Source organism: Nothoprocta perdicaria, unplaced genomic scaffold (genome assembly GCF_003342845.1).
Source record: "Nothoprocta perdicaria isolate Ctin4 unplaced genomic scaffold, notPer1 scaffold_22, whole genome shotgun sequence".
NCBI lineage: Eukaryota > Metazoa > Chordata > Aves > Tinamiformes > Tinamidae > Nothoprocta > Nothoprocta perdicaria.
In genome coordinates, this window is record NW_020455415.1 from 1,940,724 (window position 1) to 1,959,834 (window position 19,111).

The 19,111-nt window shown below is 38.4% G+C and overlaps 1 protein-coding gene across 1 annotated transcript; it reads left to right on the forward strand.

The window, feature by feature from the left end:
- The first annotated feature begins 1,586 nt into the window (after positions 1-1,586).
- Positions 1,587-15,744, forward strand: HTATSF1 (HIV-1 Tat specific factor 1). Its single transcript, XM_026038961.1, has 9 exons — positions 1,587-1,796; positions 4,940-5,144; positions 5,477-5,524; positions 6,725-6,879; positions 8,202-8,365; positions 10,045-10,144; positions 10,582-10,671; positions 10,965-11,102; positions 11,463-15,744. The coding sequence occupies exons 1-9, from the start codon at positions 1,623-1,625 to the stop codon at positions 11,745-11,747; spliced, it is 1,359 nt and encodes a 452-aa protein (XP_025894746.1). The 5' UTR covers positions 1,587-1,622; the 3' UTR covers positions 11,748-15,744.
- The last annotated feature ends 3,367 nt before the right edge of the window (positions 15,745-19,111 follow it).

Genomic DNA, 19,111 nt, shown 5'->3' on the forward strand with positions numbered 1-19,111 from the left:
ATCTAATTTAGGCTACCCCCATCTTTCCAGTGTCAGCAATATGGCATGGAAGATCCTTTATCTGACATATACTTAGCTGTATTTTATTTCTTCAAGTAAGCATGGTACATGATAAGCTTCTGATGCACCCAATGAAATCTGATGTTTGTCTGAGAGTGAACATGAATGCCTATTAAGCTGTCAGTTTATAAGTGATTACAAAACAATCTTTGGGCAACTATCGTAATAGCTCTGCCAAGAGAAAATTCTTGAAGTGTGGAAGATGCCATTAACTAGGTTGGATGTTCGCTGTATAGCAGCCAAAGGTTACTAAAAGTCTGTATTTATAGCCTTAGCAATTTTATCTGACTGTCAGTTGACTTGCCTGTTAATTTATGTTGGTCTCTCCCTTCTGAGCTTCCTAAGCTCAGAATTGAATCCTTGATTTTATTATCATTCCAGTGCATATGACGGGCGAGATATATTTGTTCCCAGAGTATTTATTTCCAGAAAATTTCTATACTGAATATCACTCTCATTTTAGAGAGACTACTTTACCACTACAGTCATCTGGCAGAYGGCCACTACCAGCTTTGATGCAACTGCTCAAATGAATCATTTAAAAAACCTGCATCGCTGCAATACTGACATTTGTCACATTAACAACAAGCAAAAAAAATATGTTCACTTGTGCTGTAAATAGCATTACTTTTAACTATATGCCTTAGCAAATAAATTTGCTTTGAATGTAAAGCTATCTAGTCTGAAAGCCACTAGATGGCAACAGACTATGTGCATTGATATTTAAAGACATTTGCATGAGTACTTAAAAATAACCAATGTAAGAATCATTTATTGAAGTGCCCAGGCTACAGTACTGCAGTGATGGGTAACTATTCAGCAAACCTCACTAATTCAGATGTGTGAYGCTTTGAGGACAAGCGTGACCCTTTCACAGCCCTTTCAGGTGCGAGGCTAAGGGCAGGCTGCCACACCACGTTCCTCTGGAGCAGGCACTTGCAGCCACTCAAGGACCTAAACCTGGGAGCAGAGCTGCCCAGGGCACCTCTGCCAGCACCCACACCCACGCAGGAGCGAGAACCCAGGTAAAATGGCACTGAGCACACGTGTTCTGGGCAACCTACTTCTTATTTTTGTCTTTGCTTCTGGTATGACAGGTGGGCTTTCGGTCCCAGGGACAGGACCACGCTGGCACACAGCCGCAGGGCAGTTCCTCACTGYTTTACGCCCACGCTTAGCAGGGTATTTATCTGGACGCCTAAGTAAGGCCGCGCAATCCCCACACTCGSGGCTCGCCATCATGGCGCCCGCGGAGGCGACGCGAGGCCTCGTCCCGCCCCAGAGGCGGGAAAACAAGCCCCGCCCCCTACACACGCGCGCCGACGCKCACGGCGGTCCCGGAAGCATCCTCTCGCCCTCATGCCCATTGGCTCCGCTGCCACCCACGTGACGGAGCAACGCGCTGCTCAGTGGCTGAGGGTGAAACGGGCGGGGCAACCCCGCGGCGGGGCGGAGGAGGGGCCACTTCCGCTCCTGCGCGCGGCGGCGGGCGGTGACCGGTGCGCGGGAGGCTCCGCGCGCGCCCCCGGAGCCCAGCCCCGGGGCCCGCGCGCCCCGCCGCCATGAGCGGCGCGGACGGTAACGACGAGTTCTACCAGCAGCTGCAGCTCCAGCAGCAGTACGAGGCGGAGCGCGGCGGCGGCGGCGAAGGCGAGCCCGACCCCTTCACCTACGTGGACCCGGCCGACGGCGCCGCCTACGAGTGGGACCGCGAGAAGAAGGCCTGGTTCCCCAAGGTGGGCGCGGACACCGGCGCCGTTACCTCGCGGCGAGAGGCCCGGCCCGGGGCTCCGTGATGAGGAGCGGCCTCCCCGGCCCGCGCGGGGCCTCGGGGGCGCCTCTGCCCGGGCAGGCCACAGAGCGGGACAGACCGTTTGGTTTCGCCCCTTGGTGGCCTCCGGCCCCGAGTCTGCGGCCCGGGGGCTGCCCGGTCCCGGCCCCTCGCGGCTGCTCCGCACCCCGTGTTGTGCGCAGGTTTTCCCACTGACGGGTGAGAGGCAAGGAGGGATCATTGGGATCCCCCCACCGTGGTGGCCTTGCTTGGATCCAGCCGGGCAGATGCCTGGTGTGAAACAGCTGCAGCATTGAAGCATAGAGCAGGCAAAACCCACGCAGCTCCTCTTGTCCCCGTCTGCCACCTTACAAGGAGCTCTCTGCTCTTTTGTTGTGGAGCTTCGGTTTYCTCCTTGTCTGTAAAGTCTTAGGATAGTTTCATTCCCTCTCCAAGCCTGGTGTGAAGTCACGGCTATATTTGTGGCTCTTTAAGAGCTGGTGCTGATGTTGATAYTTCAAACTTTCTTGGTAGTAGTAGCTGTGATAAAACTTGCTCTTCTGTTGTGAACGAAGCATATTATAAAAGGCTGAAGTACAAGTGGAATAGTACATTCCTTTTCTGGCTTGCGAGTATCTGAAAATTGTATATATAAAGATTTCAGGTTCCTTCTCTTTAAGTCTTGGAAATACATCTGAAAGCTAAGCGTAAGTATTCTATAGAACAGATTTTTTTTCTTCATTATTTCAAATATTTTAAGTATTAGAAATTCCCATGGCCTATTTTTTTCAAAATGGGAGGAAAGACCAATTTTGTTTGTTGAGCTCCTCTGCTGAAATGTAAGCCAAAGAATAATTTTGTCACAGAGTAACATTTAATGAGAGGAATTACTTCATTTACAAAATATTAAGACTTTTTATGTGATACACATGGTAAATGAAGTCTGTTATTTTAGGTTTATATTTGYATAAACACAGTAAGCTGTTCACGTACTGGATGGTTTGCAGAGGGGCAAAACCCTGAAAAATCCGAAAGCACATAGTGGAGCTGTGGAGAACTGAGAATCCCTGCTCCCTGCCGTGTGCTATACTCAATAAAACAGTGACTTCCAGAAGTTTTCTCTTTGTTTTTTTTTTTCCCCTCTTTCCTAGCCTCTTTTTTACCTTGCAACTATTTTTTCCTTTAAGTCTCTATTTTCTCAGGAACATTGATCTTCTCTAAGCATCTTTCTTATCTGAAATCTTCATCCTAATAGCAAATTTAACTAATTCCAAATATAAAGATATCTACCTGTTCCTGATTTGATCAGCTGCTCCTCTCTTCCAGCCTTTTGTGTTTTGCCGTGAAAAACAGACTTAGAGTGTCTTTTGTAAGGCTAGACTAGCTGYTCTTTGTTTGGTTAATTGATTCCTTTCCACTTCAGTGTGGCCAGTGCTTAACTATATGCTAGTATTATGTTTCTTTTCCTATAAGCTTAATTGCCTCAAAGGGTAGAGCTAGAGGGTGTGAAGACAGAACTAATCCCCATCCTTAAGTTCTCCACCACAATTGGATTGTAGTCTGTAARAAATTCTGCAAGTACTTGTTTTGCTTGAATGGAATAACTTTAAGTACTGATAAAATTGTTTATGTTTGCATATTAGTTTTTTAAAAATTGTTTTAAAAATAATTGCATTTATATTAATGATATAGTATAAAAAAGCGCTTTGTTATATATTTATAAAATTTGACAGCTGACTCGGGTCTTTCTCCTATACATCTTCTTGGTTTAAAACACTATRTTGATTGACCTAGAAGAGAAGAAATAATGGTTATATTAATGTTCCGGGACACTTTGTTTAGAATTAGCCATTTTGACTCAGTCTAGTAAAAAGCCAGAAACTATAAAGTACACTGTTAGAATATTTTTTTCTCTTAAAATCATTGTACCCTTACTGCCTTTTGATATTGTGCAATGCCAAATTCTGTACATAAGGGCAGCTACTTATGTTTCTGGTATAGAGGAGAGCTACAAATCTTGTTTAGTGTAGAAGCTATTTCATATTAAATGGTGGAGGAATATGAGGCTGCACAACATTTTGCATTATTCATGAGAAGCCTGTTGCTGTCGGCTCTGTATGGCTTGTCAAAATAAAAGCTTATAATTGAAACCTCAAGCTTCAAACCAGTACAGAAGGTATTGCATTGTGGCATTTATTATTGTCCATTGTACCTCTTTCTGTTACAGTAGCTTACTGTTGAAATTAAATTTTGWTCTCTTTTGTGTGAAGATGAAGAAAGCAGAACATGCATCAGAGCCAGATAAATTTTTCCAAGTTTAAGTCTCAATTTTGGGAAAAAATAATTTCAGAGTATGGAATTTCAGAAAGTTTTTTATAGTGCAGTGATGTTGGTGGATTCTTTTTTGTTTTGTTTTGCTTGTGCATTTGTTGCTGGTGGCTGGCACTGAAGTTCATCTGGCTGAAGGTATTGTTTGTAATTTGTAGCTTGTTTATTTTCATCTCAGCAAATATTATCCAGTCGTATCCTAGTATAGTCGTGATTGGAAAAGTGATAAAATTATTTATCTATTAGTATTGTGTAAGAGGTGTAGCCTTATAAACAGTGTGTCAATATATGGCTCAGCCTAAGTGCATTATTTATTGTCTATCAGTGCAGATATATTTCTTCTATGAAGTTGTTCCTATGAAAAGACAGATGCCTTCAAATGTCAGTGAAATTAATCATCTGCAGATAAATTGTTGGCCTACCTTCAGTGTCACTTTATCTCTTCAACACAGTCAGGAGTGCTCAGTTTCCAACCTTGGGCAAATGCAATTGAAGTTGTAATCAGAAGGCTTTGCTTGGTGAAAGGTCAGAGCTTGTGAAATGCCTTAAAACTTTGTATGACGTATTAAACTCGTATGTTAGTCTAGCTCAGGTGTCTCCTAAACTGACTACTTTTGCTGTCAGCTTTCCAAAGTTAAAGTATTTTTACCATAATGTATGTCTATCTGTGATGTCAGATATGTCTGTGATCAAAGCCAAAACCCTACCATTAAGAAACATTTGTAATCCTGAATTTGTATGTCTTCAATTTTTTGGATTAATTTTTTTAATTCTTTTCAGATAACAGAAGATTTTCTGGCAACATACCATGCTAACTATGGCTTCAATGCAGATGATACAGACAGCTCATCCGCTTCTGGCACAGCAGCTGAAAGTAAGCTACCAGTAAGTTCTAAGACATCGGGAACACAACCTGCAGCGAACGAGAAAGGACCACAACAAACTGATCCAAAACAAAAAGCAGAAAAACGGAAGCTTGAAGCAGGTAGGAGATTGCAGCTTTTGTTATATATCAGCCACAAACYCAATAGCACTAAGTGATATCTTGGTTGATCACTGGTTTTTTTTTTGCATACATTTATTGCATGCAATTAAAGATACTGTGTGTTCTGTAAATTTTCCGAGTGATTTTGAAGTCATATAGCACTACTTAGGTATCCTTTCCACCTCATTTATGAGTCAGAAAATAAGCCAGCTAAGGAGTACCTGTGGACAAAAAGACTCAGTAAATGGATGGAATGTGAACCTCAGAATTACTTTAGTGTGTGATCTCATGTTTAGTATATTAGCATAACTGGATTATACATTTTTTTTTAGGATGGTTTCATGTTGAAGAAGACAGAAACACAAATGTTTATGTGACTGGTAAGTATTAGCATTTAATTACATATTTTTAGCTTTTGTTATTTATATGTGAGAGAAACTCATATTTGCCATACTAACTTCTAATATTMTCTGTTCTTAGCATTCTTGACTGCATCATATCTTCACAATTGCATGTGTGCAAAAGTGATACAGGGGCATATTCCAACATCTTGTGTGTTGTTTAAATAATGTATTATGCAAGGTGTCAGCCAAGTTCATTGTTCTCCAATTTCTTAAATCAAGCCGTAGCAAATGAAGCCAAAAATTTCTTGAGAACTCTTTACTGGAGAAGGACTAGAACAATGAAAATAAGTTTATATCAAGATGTGTTAAAGCTACCTGACACTTAATCTTTTTTCATCCTCTTTATTTTCTGATTTTATAAATAATTAAGAAGAATGATAAGAATGAAGAAAGTGTAAAATAAGCTGAGTTTAGGATAAATAAGGGGGAGCTCAAATRAATCTCTGTGTTACATTATTTCTCTGCCTGGATATCAGTGCTAGGTTTAGTTGTATAATTGCAAGTAATAGTGGTGGTTCCTGAAAATCATGGCCAATCTTGTTGCAGTCCTGTTCAAAAGGACATTTTGTCATCTGAGTRGTCACAAAAATGTACAGCACAGCAGTCTCAAACATTTTTTTCCTTCCTTTCTGGTTTTCCGTTGTCCTCARTTCAAAGTTCAGACTTAAATTTCATAGATTTTCAGTGACAACTGCAATTTTAGTTGATTTGTGGGTAGAAGAAAAGTCTTCTGTTTATAGTGTGTTTCTGTCTCAAATACTTAAAAAGAAGTATGGTGAAACTTTCTGGTTTGAGTAGGTTATCTGTATTCACATGGATCAGTGCAGTACATTGTGTGCACAGCAACATTAGTGTCATCTCATCTGCCTTGTTCAACACTAAAGCTCCAGGTGTGCTTTTAGATAGCACAAAAATGTCACTGTTGAGGTTGTACCAGAAATGCCTATTTAGAAGTAAAAAGCTCTTTAAATATTGGTATAAGATACTGTCTAGAAGATAGTAGCAAAAATATTGATTGAGGAGTRGTGGTTTACTAATGTGGATGTAAAACTTCATCATTAAGCTTGGTATCTTTCATTTAGTGAAACACTTTGAGTTTCTTATGTTCTGRTAATAGAGAAGAAAAACTGAACCATCTAAACATATTCAACCCTTCCATTTTAACTTATTTTGTAGGTTTACCTCCAGACATTACAAAGGATGAATTTGTACAAGTCATGTCAAAATGTGGTATCATTATGCGAGATCCTCAGACAGAGGAACACAAAATCAAACTTTATAAGGATAAGGAAGGAAACCTTAAAGGAGATGGGCTGTGTTGCTATCTAAAGGTCAGTGATGCACTGAAACACAGTATTGCATTCTGGTGAGGATATTTGTGGCCACTGTCTCAGAATGACATCAAGAAGAGTCCTAAAATACCTAAATACAACTGAGAATTTAGATATGCCAGAAAAAAAAAAAAAAGCAGTACCTGTCTGTTTACCTTGTTTGTATCTCCTTGTCTAGACCTTAGTAAAAACAGCCTTAATAGCTGCTGGGCATGTTGCAAAGTGTTCCYGTCTTTCAGTGCCAGTGCTCAGCTTGGACGTTTTCTGCTAAAGGACATGAAGGTTTTCAGCCTAGCCATGCTGTGTCTGGCTATACATGTACCAAAGGGGCATCTCTCAAACAGTGTTACRTTCATTGATTATAGCTATAGCCATTTTTATTCACCTTTTACGTGGTGACTTAGTGGTTCATTTTCTGAAGATTTGGCTTCTGGGTTCTGTTCTTGACCAGGTTTGAGTCATAGCTACTGCAGCCAGTGGATGTGTTAACACTTGCATTCACTGATGTTATGGAGGTTGGATTGGGAATGTCTTCACCATTCACTCTGAAAACAGCACTGTGTGGCTAGAAACACAGGAATAATGAGGTGGAAAGGAACTTATTGTAACCCTGTAGTTAGGGCCCTTAATTGAGTAGAATAATGTTTAAACTTGGACCAAAATCCAAAACTGTTTTGCATATTAATCTGYAATAGTTTAGGTTGTGCTAATATAGCCTGTATGTGCTTTGCGTGCTGGTCATTTGCAAAGTTAGTGCATGCTAGTGCGGTCTGTGCAGCTCTGCAAGAACTACCAGATAATACTAATGGAACTGCCTTTGTGATATTAATAGTTAAACCTGTTTAGCATACAGAGATGAAAATAGTTTCTAGTCTAAAGAACTTCTAGGAAAATTAAAAAAAAAAAAAAAAAAAAAGACTTAAGATCCTTTAAATATCTGCTGTTCTAGGAGATGATAAAAGCTTTACAGAAAACTAGCACTCTATAATTTTTGTTTTCTGCCTTTTAAGTTCATCAGCCTGACTGAACATTGAGAATTGGTTTTTATGGAATATTTGGGTGAAATGTAAGCCGTTGCTTTTGGGAACGTTAATCTGCTATGACAATAGGGAAGCAATAGTGGGTTTTATTTGGCATAAAAAGCATTGTAAGCTCAGTGTGTAATTTTTTTTTCCTCTCAAGAGACTTGGGAAAGATCTGACGTGATGGTTTTCAGTGTCAGGGAACTGATTCTTATCACAATATTCTTAATTAAACGTTACTGGAATAATTTGACTATGCTGTGTGCTTCAAAGGTTGTGCTGTGTTTTATCTTCAAATAGAGGGAATCCGTTCAACTTGCACTGAGACTTCTGGATGAGGCAGAAATTAGAGGCTATAAATTGCATGTTGAAGTTGCAAAGTTTCAACTGAAGGGGGAGTATGATGCAAGCAAGAAAAAGAAGAAATGTAAAGACTACAAAAAGAAGTTATCCCAGCAGCAGAAGTTTGTATTTTTTTTCCTTCAGTACATGTTGTTTGAATTCTTTAAGTGTTGTAAAGAAAATGCTACTTTCACTCAGATGCAGTGCTAAGAGCTATGCCAACACTGCCATCACTTATCAAAATGAAATAACCTCAAAAAAAATAGAGAAGGAAGAACTCATAAATACTGATTAATCCAACTTGCTCATAACTGCCAAATTAAATTAATATTTAAGGAACTAACATTATTTCAGTTGTAGAAGGAAATATTACAACTCTGTGAAGTTAAAAGACCCTTTTTTTAAAACCCTTCTTTCCTGCCCTATTCCCTGCACTGTATATGACAGCACAAGTCCGGTTTCTAAATCTAAGCTTAGTTCTATAGGAGAACTCTAGTTCTCCTCATACTGTTCACATCATAGCTGAGAATGGTAAGAGATGCTAGTTTCCATAGGAACAAATATTAAAATATGCTTGTAGATTCCCCCAGACAACTGCATTTGATATAAGATACATGGTTATCTTTTAATTCTATATAGATGCATTATTTTTATTTTTAGTTTTCTGTCTGCTTTTTTGGAACCAAAAGAGCTCARATTATAAAAGAAAGTACGAGAAAATAAGAATGTGGATTATTTTAATGAAAGCAGCATTCCAGTAAACATTTTAAATAGTACTGCAAATGTATTTTGCAGTAGTTAAAGGGATCAAATTTCATTTGGCATCATATCAATTAAAAGGAGCTTAAAATGTATCTGCCTGGGAGACATTTCCAATTCTTATTTTAAGAAAAATCTCCAGTGGGGAGAGAGATATAGTATGAAATAATGAAGTTATATTTGACAGCACTTTGTGTGAATAAATAAATTTTGTTTTTCTTTTAGTCCCTTAACTATTCGAGTCTAATCTTATGTAAGTTGACTCCAGTTGATGTTCCTTTTGAGTTGAAGAGCATAATTTACTTGCAAAACAACCTTCACTGGAAATCCAAGTTATCTTCAGCTGAAGTAGCAGATACAAGAAGGAAATTAAACAAGATCTTTTTTTTTCTAAAGATAAGATTTTGAGATTTAGAAGTGTAAGTTAAACAATGTCCATGTTTTGCAGTAGGAGAAGTAATACTAGAATTTTTTACAAGGCTAATATTTGTCACGAGAAAGCAAAGTCATAGAACGTACGCCCTGAAGTACATTGCTGGTTTGTGTGGCTAGCTACCTTGCAGTAATTTCTAGTAAGCCTGTAAGTGTTTTTGCATGTTTTGCAATCAGAATTTTATCAAAAGGAAAAATGGATTTCAGTTTTTATGTAATGATTCTTCATTTATAAAGGATGCTAAAGTACTGGTAATTTTATTATAATTGGCAGCAGCTAGTTCCTTGTCTGAACTGATATTAGTGAGGAATTAAATTTGAGTGTTCAAGAAGTTGCTTTGATGCTCACGAAGAATTCTGAATTCAGGTATCCTAAAACTCCAGCTGCTTTGTAAAAGGAGAATTGGTAAAATCAGACTTCTATCATGTCTTTAAAGGAGTAGTTTAACTCTTTGCATCAAAATACTTGTTTTGCTTGATATATTATAAAACAAGATAAATATAAGACATATTTTACAAGACCAAATTAATGACTTTTTTTTCAACAAATGCTTGTAGAAACTGAAGAGAGCCGCAACAATATCTTCTTACTGTTGCTTCATTTCATTAGACAGCTGGATTGGAGGCCTGAGAAGAAAGATGGTGCAAATCGAATGCGACATGAACGCATCATTATTATCAGGAATATGTTTCATCCAAAGGATTTTGAGGTGAGGGAGATGTATTTTCTTGATATTAACGATGCTCTTACAATCCTGTAACAGTATCTGTTTCAGCTTCCTATCATAAAGAACTTGGCAAAACTGAGCAGAAGAGAATGAACATTAAACTATTTTGGCATTCTTTGGCTTTTTTTCTAATACCAAATGCTTAAAGCTTAACTGAGAGAAAAAATATTGGCAAAAGAGTAGACCAGTCACTATGTTGAAAGGGAGAAGCCAGCACAAAACAGGTTTACTAATAAGTTTTCTTCATTAACTCAAGGACTATTATCTCCAAATAGTTTTGAAAATATACAGTAATATATTCTAATTTTAAAAATTGTAAAAAATATATATATATATATATACATTCCAGTTAGTTAAATGAATGTCTAAGTGAGAATAAAGCTGATTTTATTTTTTTGATCTGTGTAATTGCCTTGCAGGAGGATCCTTTAGTGCTAAATGAGATCAGAGAAGATCTACGGACAGAGTGTGAAAAGTTTGGACAAGTAAAGAAGGTTCTCATATTTGATGTAGGTATCTTTACAAGTTACATTGCATAATTGTTATGTGTAAAAGCACATAGTAGTGTTAGATTTCTTTAACTATGGATGAGCCATTTTTTTCTTTCTATGGGTTTATTTAATGCAAATTTGATATTTTTTAATTTTAGCCAGTGGAACAAAACGTGAAAACTTGTAACTTCTGTGCTTTTTAAACGGGATTGTATATGTTCAGCATGAAGCTATATTCTTGTCTTTGGCAAGGCAAAAGATGCTAGAATGAAAGTACTATGCAGAAAAGTAAACCGTGTGTCTCCTTGCAGCGGCACCCTGACGGAGTCGCTTCCGTGTCATTTAAAGAAGCAACAGAAGCAGATCTGTGCAAGCGAACCCTGAACGGAAGGTGGTTTGGAGGCCGTCAGCTCAGTGCTGAAACGTGGGACGGTGTAACAGATTATCAGGTAGTTTTTCCATGGTTCTACTTGATCAGCCTGCCAGTTTGTATGTGTGTCTTCTGTTATTCTTCCTCCCTGTCTTGTTTGTCTGAAAAAAATGGCAAGGATCCCTCCACAGGATCATTCTTAGTTGCTCATTTTAACAGAAAATTTAAAGAACCTGCTTCACTTGAAAAAAATGTATTAGAAATGTAAACTTAATAGAGGATTACTTGCTGAACAAAGGGATTATTAATTCACAGAAAATGGGTCCTATTGAAAATCTTGAGGTATTACTGCAGCATAAATATCATATAAGTTTATCTATGTAAATGTATCTACTTCTAGGAGCATTTTTTTAACGATTTTCATAAACATTTTTAATAGGTGGAGGAGACTGCAAGAGAAAGGGAAGAAAGGCTCAAGGTGTGGGGATCATTCTTAGAGGATCCTGATGCAAAGGAGGAGAAAACCACATCTGATTCAGATTCTGCAACAAGTAGTGTTCAACTGCCTGAAGGCAGACAACCTTCCAAAGCTAATGACACAACTAAAGAGGATGTAAAGGATGAAGCCCCTAAGGGGGAGAATAATGGGGAGGGCATTAATGAAGATGGTGCTCCTTCTACAGACAGCAGTCTTGCAGGCAGTGATGATGAAGCAGATACATAACACCTTCAAAGCTTTATGAAAGCGTAATTTTTAGGGTGGTGTTTGAGTTTWTTCCTTGTTTCCCAGTGACTACAGACAACATTCATATGAGTATATGCATTTTAGGATGTCATCTGTTGTGTGCTTTGAGATTTTCATTAAAAGCAGTATTTAATGAGGCTCTAAAAGTTTCTAATTAATTGGCTGTTCAGGTAAAGTAATTCAAGTTGCCAAGAATGCATCAGACTGAGGCTTCTTTTGTTCTATCTTTGCTTGTCAATGTTTCATTATGTAAGTGTAAAATATGTTCAAACACTTAAGTTTATGTAACTGTATGAAGCTTTAGTAATGCAAAGCTATTACAAGATTTGTGGATTTTACTGTAAATTTTCCCTGTACCCTTTGGAATTTGGTGTCTTATTCTTCAAAGCTACTGTTGTCCTGAGCTCTTTGGATTGTTGTTTTACAGAACAAATCCTGTGATACATACAGGGTGAACGTTTAGAAATGTTGTTACACCTTACAGAGCAAATAATGGAGTAGTACAAAGTTGTTCACGGATGTGGAAGGTGAGCAAGGTTACTACAACTGACATAAAGCAAACTTAGTGACGAAAGATAATTAAATCACACCATCAAGTCTGTAAGTCTCTCTTCGTTCTGCTTAGATCTTCTGTTGATGCAACAAGGGATTGTGACAAGGAGATTAGAAATACATTACCATGTTCTAGGCCATAATGTAAATAAGGCATCCTAAATTCTTGTGGTTTTGTGTGCTGTAGGCATGCAAAATGGACTTTTGAGTTATGGCTTTGATTTGTGTTGTTTCTGCCTTAACATTAGAGTAAGGATTTTCCTTCATCTTCATTAGGATGGTGAGTATGAGTTCTCTTAAATACAGCCGTTTGGGTGGCCTTACATGCTTTTCATGCGTGGGATTTCTCATATGTCATAAAATTAAAGAATTTTGATATCTTGATGTCCAGTTTGTTGTGTAAATGTCAAAATACAGGAGAACAGGCTTTCAAAGGATATTACTTTTTTATTGAAAAGGTAAATGCTAGACATAAAATGCTAGCCCCATTCTTAGAAGTACGTTAATAAGTAGCAGGCTTTCAGAAATAACCTTGGGGGAGCTGCTTTGCGCAGGGAGTTCTTTATTTAGAAAGAATTATTTTGATTTTTAAGGATATAAAAGATAAATCGGTAGATTTAGACACTGAGTATTTAAAATACTAGTGCTAATTCCACAGCACGTTGTTCATATGGATGGCTATTAGCACACATTTAGAAGTAGTTTTTTTAATTCGTATTGGATTGCAAGAAATTGTAATTGCTAATTCTTACATTTATTTCCATCCTGAATTATTCAAAATACCCTGAATTTTTTTTTTTAAACTCTATCTCTGAGTGTTAATATCCATATTGTTCCTGAAGTCTTTGGCATGGATAATTTATAATTAGATAAGGATAGGTTATGGCAACAAAATCACCTAAGTTAATGCTTGTGTTATGGTTATAAACACTACCTGATCATGACAAAATATGTCATCTTACAACAGAGAAGAGGCTTCATTCTGGTTTTAAAAGTTTAATATAAACCAATGTGACAGATTTTTAGTGTTAATCAGCTGTACATTAAAGGAGAGCTATAGCTTTTGCCATCCAAGAAAGACCATTTTCTCATCTTTACAAGTGTGTGAATTGTACATTTGAGCAAAAAMGTTGGAACACTTCAGGGAGGCTGAAATACTGCTGGTTTTAGCTGCACATAGTTGGCATATTCAGATTAATCTATGGATTATGTTGGTTCTACCTGAAATACTTCTATTGGTAGTAAGAACCACAAATCTTTGAGGGCTTAATGTTTTAGTATAGTAAGTGTGTAACTTAGTGAGGCGTTTAGTGTGGTGGGTATTGCTTTCAGTGCTCCTTTTTTTTTCTTCCAGTTTCTAAACTCCATGTTTTAGATCTGTTATTGTTGTGCTTTGTTGGCTTTTTTTCTATTTTGAGAGCCTAATCGTATATAACCCTGGGCAATTAAGTCACCTGTTTTACAGTGGATTTGCAACTGACAGAAGAAAATTGACAAAACTATAAATATTGTACAGTTCTGTAAAGCCTTATCATGGTATCAGATAATTAAGGTTAGCATTAGTGTTTAAAAAAAGAAAAAGTTTGAAAAATCTGTATATGTGCAGTAACCTTCCTCTCTAACTGATGTGCAAATTCGGCTTGATTCATGAATCAAATGTGATATTAGCCTTCTTCCTCTTTCCCCTAGACTTTGTGCTGAAGCAAACCAACGAAACTTGAGACCAAATACATTATTGGCTTTCCTACTAACAACATTCTTAAGAAAATAAAAGCCGTTTTCCATCAATATATGTTGTTCTGAAATGCGACATTACCCTTAACCTACTATTTTCATTTGTCTACCTCTTTTATTCTCCTAGTAAGATTTAAGAATATATTTTTGTAAACTATCCATTGAGGTAATGAAGCATTTAATAGTTTGTGCAGAGGTTAAGGCAGCTGTGACTGTTTTCAGTAGGTTTTCATGGAGACTGCTTTCCTTTTGAAATGTTACAAATTTTTATAAATTATTCTGAGCATAAATTCCAATTTCTCATAAAAATTCATTTTGAATTGTAAAAGAATTTTACTAGTACAGAGCATTAATGCTTAATATTAAACTAATCTGAAGCTGAACAAACTTGACTTCCATTCTAAACTGGTGTCCTTTTTCTCTGGCTGACTATCATCCTAAATAGATCAGCAAGACGAAAATCACAATTTGGTTTTCACTATATTTGTTCTTAGTTGCTTTCTAATGGCTTCACTTAAGTAATCTCTCTTGAGACTGCAGGACTGGCAACATTTTGCTTAGTTCCTAACTTTCCTTAAATTTCTCTCCAGTTTACCMTGGTCATCCTTGTCCCTGCTGATGTTGTTTTTCTTTTTCCTCCTACATTTTGGTAAGAGGGACTCGCTTCAGGAAATGTTGTTTCCTTTTCCTGGTATCTTCCACAAACCCCATCCAGCCGCAAGCTGAAGGTCTGTGTGGACAGTCATTGCAGGCCAGTTTCAAACTAAAAAAGTTGCTATTTTTGCTCAATGTCACAGTGAAAAATGGATATAAAGCCACTTAAATATAGCAGCCAGAAAAAGAACAGTAATTGCAAGGAATATCAACTAATTGGTACTTCTGTATAATTCAGTACCATATACTGACTTTTTAGCCACCCAGTGCAAAATCAGTTGTTTAGCTTGAAACCTCAACCTTGAAAAAGTAAAACCTCATAGTTTGCTTTACAGTCCAAGTGATTTGCTGACAAGGTGACCGTATGGAGTTAAAAGCATCCAGCATTAGATGGTTTGAGGAGCATGGCCAAGGTAGACATGTGGAAGAAAAAAGCCCCAAAAGAGGAAATGTGTAAGTTACATCAGGTTCCAGAATGTTCATGTAACAGCTGTAAAGAGAGAATTTAGTTTCATTTTGCATCAAAATGTTAGTATCTGTTTCTCCTGCTGACTCTTTTTAATTACTTTAACTGAATTTCAGTCCCTCATGCAACTCTCACCATGTATAAGGATTGCAATTCACTTAAAATCATTAGTATGTTAAATGCAGTGCATTTTAGCTAAGACATGTCCTAGACATTATTCAGTTAAGGCTAATCTGTTCACAATGTYGAGTATTTAGTTTAATTTACTTGAGAAAACTTAAAGGTATTGGATGCTTCATAGAAACTCAAACTTGCCTTTAAATTTTCTAATAAAATCAATATCTACACTTTGAATTCTTGAAATGTAACCGAATTCGAAGGGACGCATACCTGTAGATTTTAATTGGGTTTTAAATTTTTATTTCTGAATTTGAGGAAACATACTGCAGTATGATGAATTATGTAAGTTGTGTACTTGTGTTGATTTGTGTGTATTTTAGTGCTCATTATACAGGGCTTGAAGTCTTACTGTGAAGAAAATCTGAAAGTTCTGTAAAATATTTATAGAAGTATGAAATCTTTTGCAGCAATTGTTTTTTTGCTTATTATGTAATATCAAAGTATATTGTTAGATTAAACTTTTCAGTAAGTTGACTTGGAATTTTTCTGACAGGTTATTTTCCTCTGAGGCGTTAAATCGGTTGTTTGCAGTTCTCATCTTTTAGGAAAGAAACACTTGGGAAAAAAAAATCATAATTGAATAATAATTTATAGCCCTATGACAGCATCTGAGAATCTCTTGATTTGTCTTGAATTTTGTTTCTTAAAGGGGTTGTGTTTTATACTACCTTTTTAATAAACAAACTCGTGAACAAAGCGTCTTTCTGGTTAGTTTTGAGCGAGTGCCTTTCTTTGCCTTTTCACCAAACAGGGAGATGCGACGTGGGCTGCACGGGGCCGTYGGCTCGCGAGGCTGCGCGTTCACACGGGAGCAGGGAGGGCTGCAGCCCCCCGTGCACATCACGAGTCCTCTGTAGGGCAGCGKCTGTCACATCGTGCAATAATCCAGGTGCCAGTGTCACCTCCACGCAGCGGTGGCTCCTGGGTGCTCCTCCATAAAGCTGCCACCCCCAACAGCTCAGYACCTGCAGTATTTATATATTATTTATGCATTCTGCCGAACTGCTGCGTGTTCAACCACTACAGGATGGGTTAGCTTTTCTCAACGTGGCCGTATGTGATTTTTTTTTTAATAATGTGATTTTTAGGTAACTGTGCATGTGCTACTGCCTCCTCCTAAGCCGGAGGGCTCCTTGAGGTGGTGGTTGAGCTGCCCCCAGCCAGAATTAACTTCTCATTTCCTCACGCTCAGTCAAKGTGTATGTGGAAAACCAACTTGCAGCTGCTTCCTCAGGCCTTTGCCTAGTAGGTTTTTTGGAGCATTCACCTCAGAGTAGGTTTGGTAGAACATGTGGCCTGGCAACCATATGAGTGATTTAATTGCCATCCTATAAGGAAACTCTTAAACACCTTCCTTTAGCAGAATAAATTTCTTTTTTGTTTTTTGTTTCTGTTTTTAATAGGGAAGAAGAATTGAAAAAGGGGAATAAAAGAACATAGTTCTAACCTCRTGTTTGACACTTGCAGGTTCCAGAATTAAATGGGTTAAATGTTATTTAATCYATTTATTTAAAATGTTATTAAATCACTGAATTGCAATGTTATTTATACAAAGAATATGCATTATGTGTGTCAGTAAAAGACCAAGCGCTCTCCATTCATGYATATTTGAGCAGAGGGAATTGAATTGGGCTCTTCTACTTTTTGAGAGGATAACTAAAACTCTTAAGCCACTGGAGAAAAACGATGCAAGAAAGTCACTGCCAGTTTGGTGAATCTAGTTGACAATGTATTTTTCCCAGGGAAACTGGTGAATCTGACTGATTTGCCATTTCTGGAATAAGCACAATTGCATTTTGGCCAACTTAACTAGAAAAATAAAATCCCTGTTTGTTGCTACTGCTTTTATAGAGCAAGAATGATGGTTTTGTTTGTTTCCCTTCTCTGAAGATGTATGTAATCATTACAACAGACCCAGAAGAGGCAGAATTGGTTATCTGTTTTATCTGAGATGGAGGCAAATGACCTTTTCCCTCTTACAGGCGTTCCTAGCTACACACTTAATACTGAAAGTAACATAACTTGTCATAGGAAAGGTTTCTTTGACCTTAGCCAAGTTGCTGGTTTGATTCTTTGCCATGATTTGTTTACCATTTTACTGTAAACTCTTCTGAAGTCCAGACATTGTCTTCTTGATTGTGTACACATTGCCATAAAAAAAAAATACTGCTTAAAATCCTATTTTCCTCATTCCTGAACCTCCCAACCTGGTTGACTTGTTGGAGTGCATTTCATGCATTCTTAGTAGCTAAGCTGAAGGAAACGCCTAGTTCGGTCACAGCTAGAGGCTAGAAAGCTTGTAGGGAGTTCATGAACGTTGCTCGTCTCTTCCTGTAGCCACTACGGAGAGCTTCAATCCACCCGGGAGGAGGATCACGAACTGCTGGGCACCGTAATGACCATCCAGCATGTGGAAGGTACTGCCAGCGTGACAGAGCTCTTGACAGTGAGTTAAGGTAAGAGAACTGAATGAGAAATTCAATGCGTGCTCAGTTACTTAAATTACTCTGACACTCCCTTATCTAGAAGATACTTAATGGAGGAGAAGGTCTTCCCATAGAGTTCTGCCTGGTGCTTGGAAAGGGCACTTCTCATAGCAGAACAAGGGCTGGACGTGTGAAAGACTTCACGGTGCTGTTGCCCATGGTGAGCAGTCGAACGCGACTCCTCCGAAGGTTGTGTTGACTGCGTGTTCCTGCCCCGTGAGGGACAAACAACTGACACTGCTGTAATTGCCCTGTTCTGAGGGTAGTTGAAGGATAGATGAGTATCTCATTGTCAACAGCCCCACTTCTAAGTGTGTTTTGGCAGCAGCTTGTAGCAGGCACAGGCTGGAAGGGCTCCTACCTTCTTTTTTGTAGACTCCCTGCTGGAAAATGGAAAGCTCAGGTAATGAAAACTGGAGTGTTTCCAAGTCCTCACTCCTGTGACCCTGGCATTTAGTTCACCTGAGAAGTGAGGTACTGCCTGTTATATCCAGCTATCCCCAGGAAGGCACAAGAGGCTTTTCCGGGCAGGGAATAGATAAATTACCATTCTTGCTTTGGAGTGTGTTATTCCTTCTAAAATTGCCACTCTACAGTTGTCACAACTTGCAAAAGGAGAGGACTGTGACAGTGAATACACACCAATAAACAGTGGTAAAGGAGCTTATCGTTCATGTTGAGCAAATTAAGCCCCTTAATAAAGCAATATAAAGACACAGTGGCTTGTTTGCAGTGAGTGAGGACCAAGAGAGATGGTCTTTTGGACCAGAGCTAATGYTTTTTAAACTGCATGTTGATTTGTGGTGCTGGAGCGGTGTAGGAAGAGCTATTTTGCTGCTTGTGTKGAGATCACCTGATGTTTTTCCTTCTTAACGGATGGTTGATGAAAGCCTGGCAAAGTTGTCAGCACTCGAATTGGAATTTTCCATGGCAAGGATCTGCCTCTAGCTGAGCAACCAAGAGCTTTCCCAACATAAATAGTGTACTTTTTTCTAAAACAAGATTGAGAGAAAAAAAGAAATCATGTCCATTCCTGCACTTAAAGTTCTTCCAGTTGTTTGGCTGGAATGTGTTAGTTCCCACTCTCCCCATACCTTTTGGTATAGGTGCCCCCTATACCACTGTGTTCAGATGGATGGGAGATTGAAAGGATGCAGGAAAAGCAAAGCCATGAAATCTAAGATGAAATGTGAGATCCTTTGGAGTCTGAACGTGATTTGGTTGTAGATGAGAGGGGATTAGACTGAGCACAACACAGGAGAAAGCAGAGT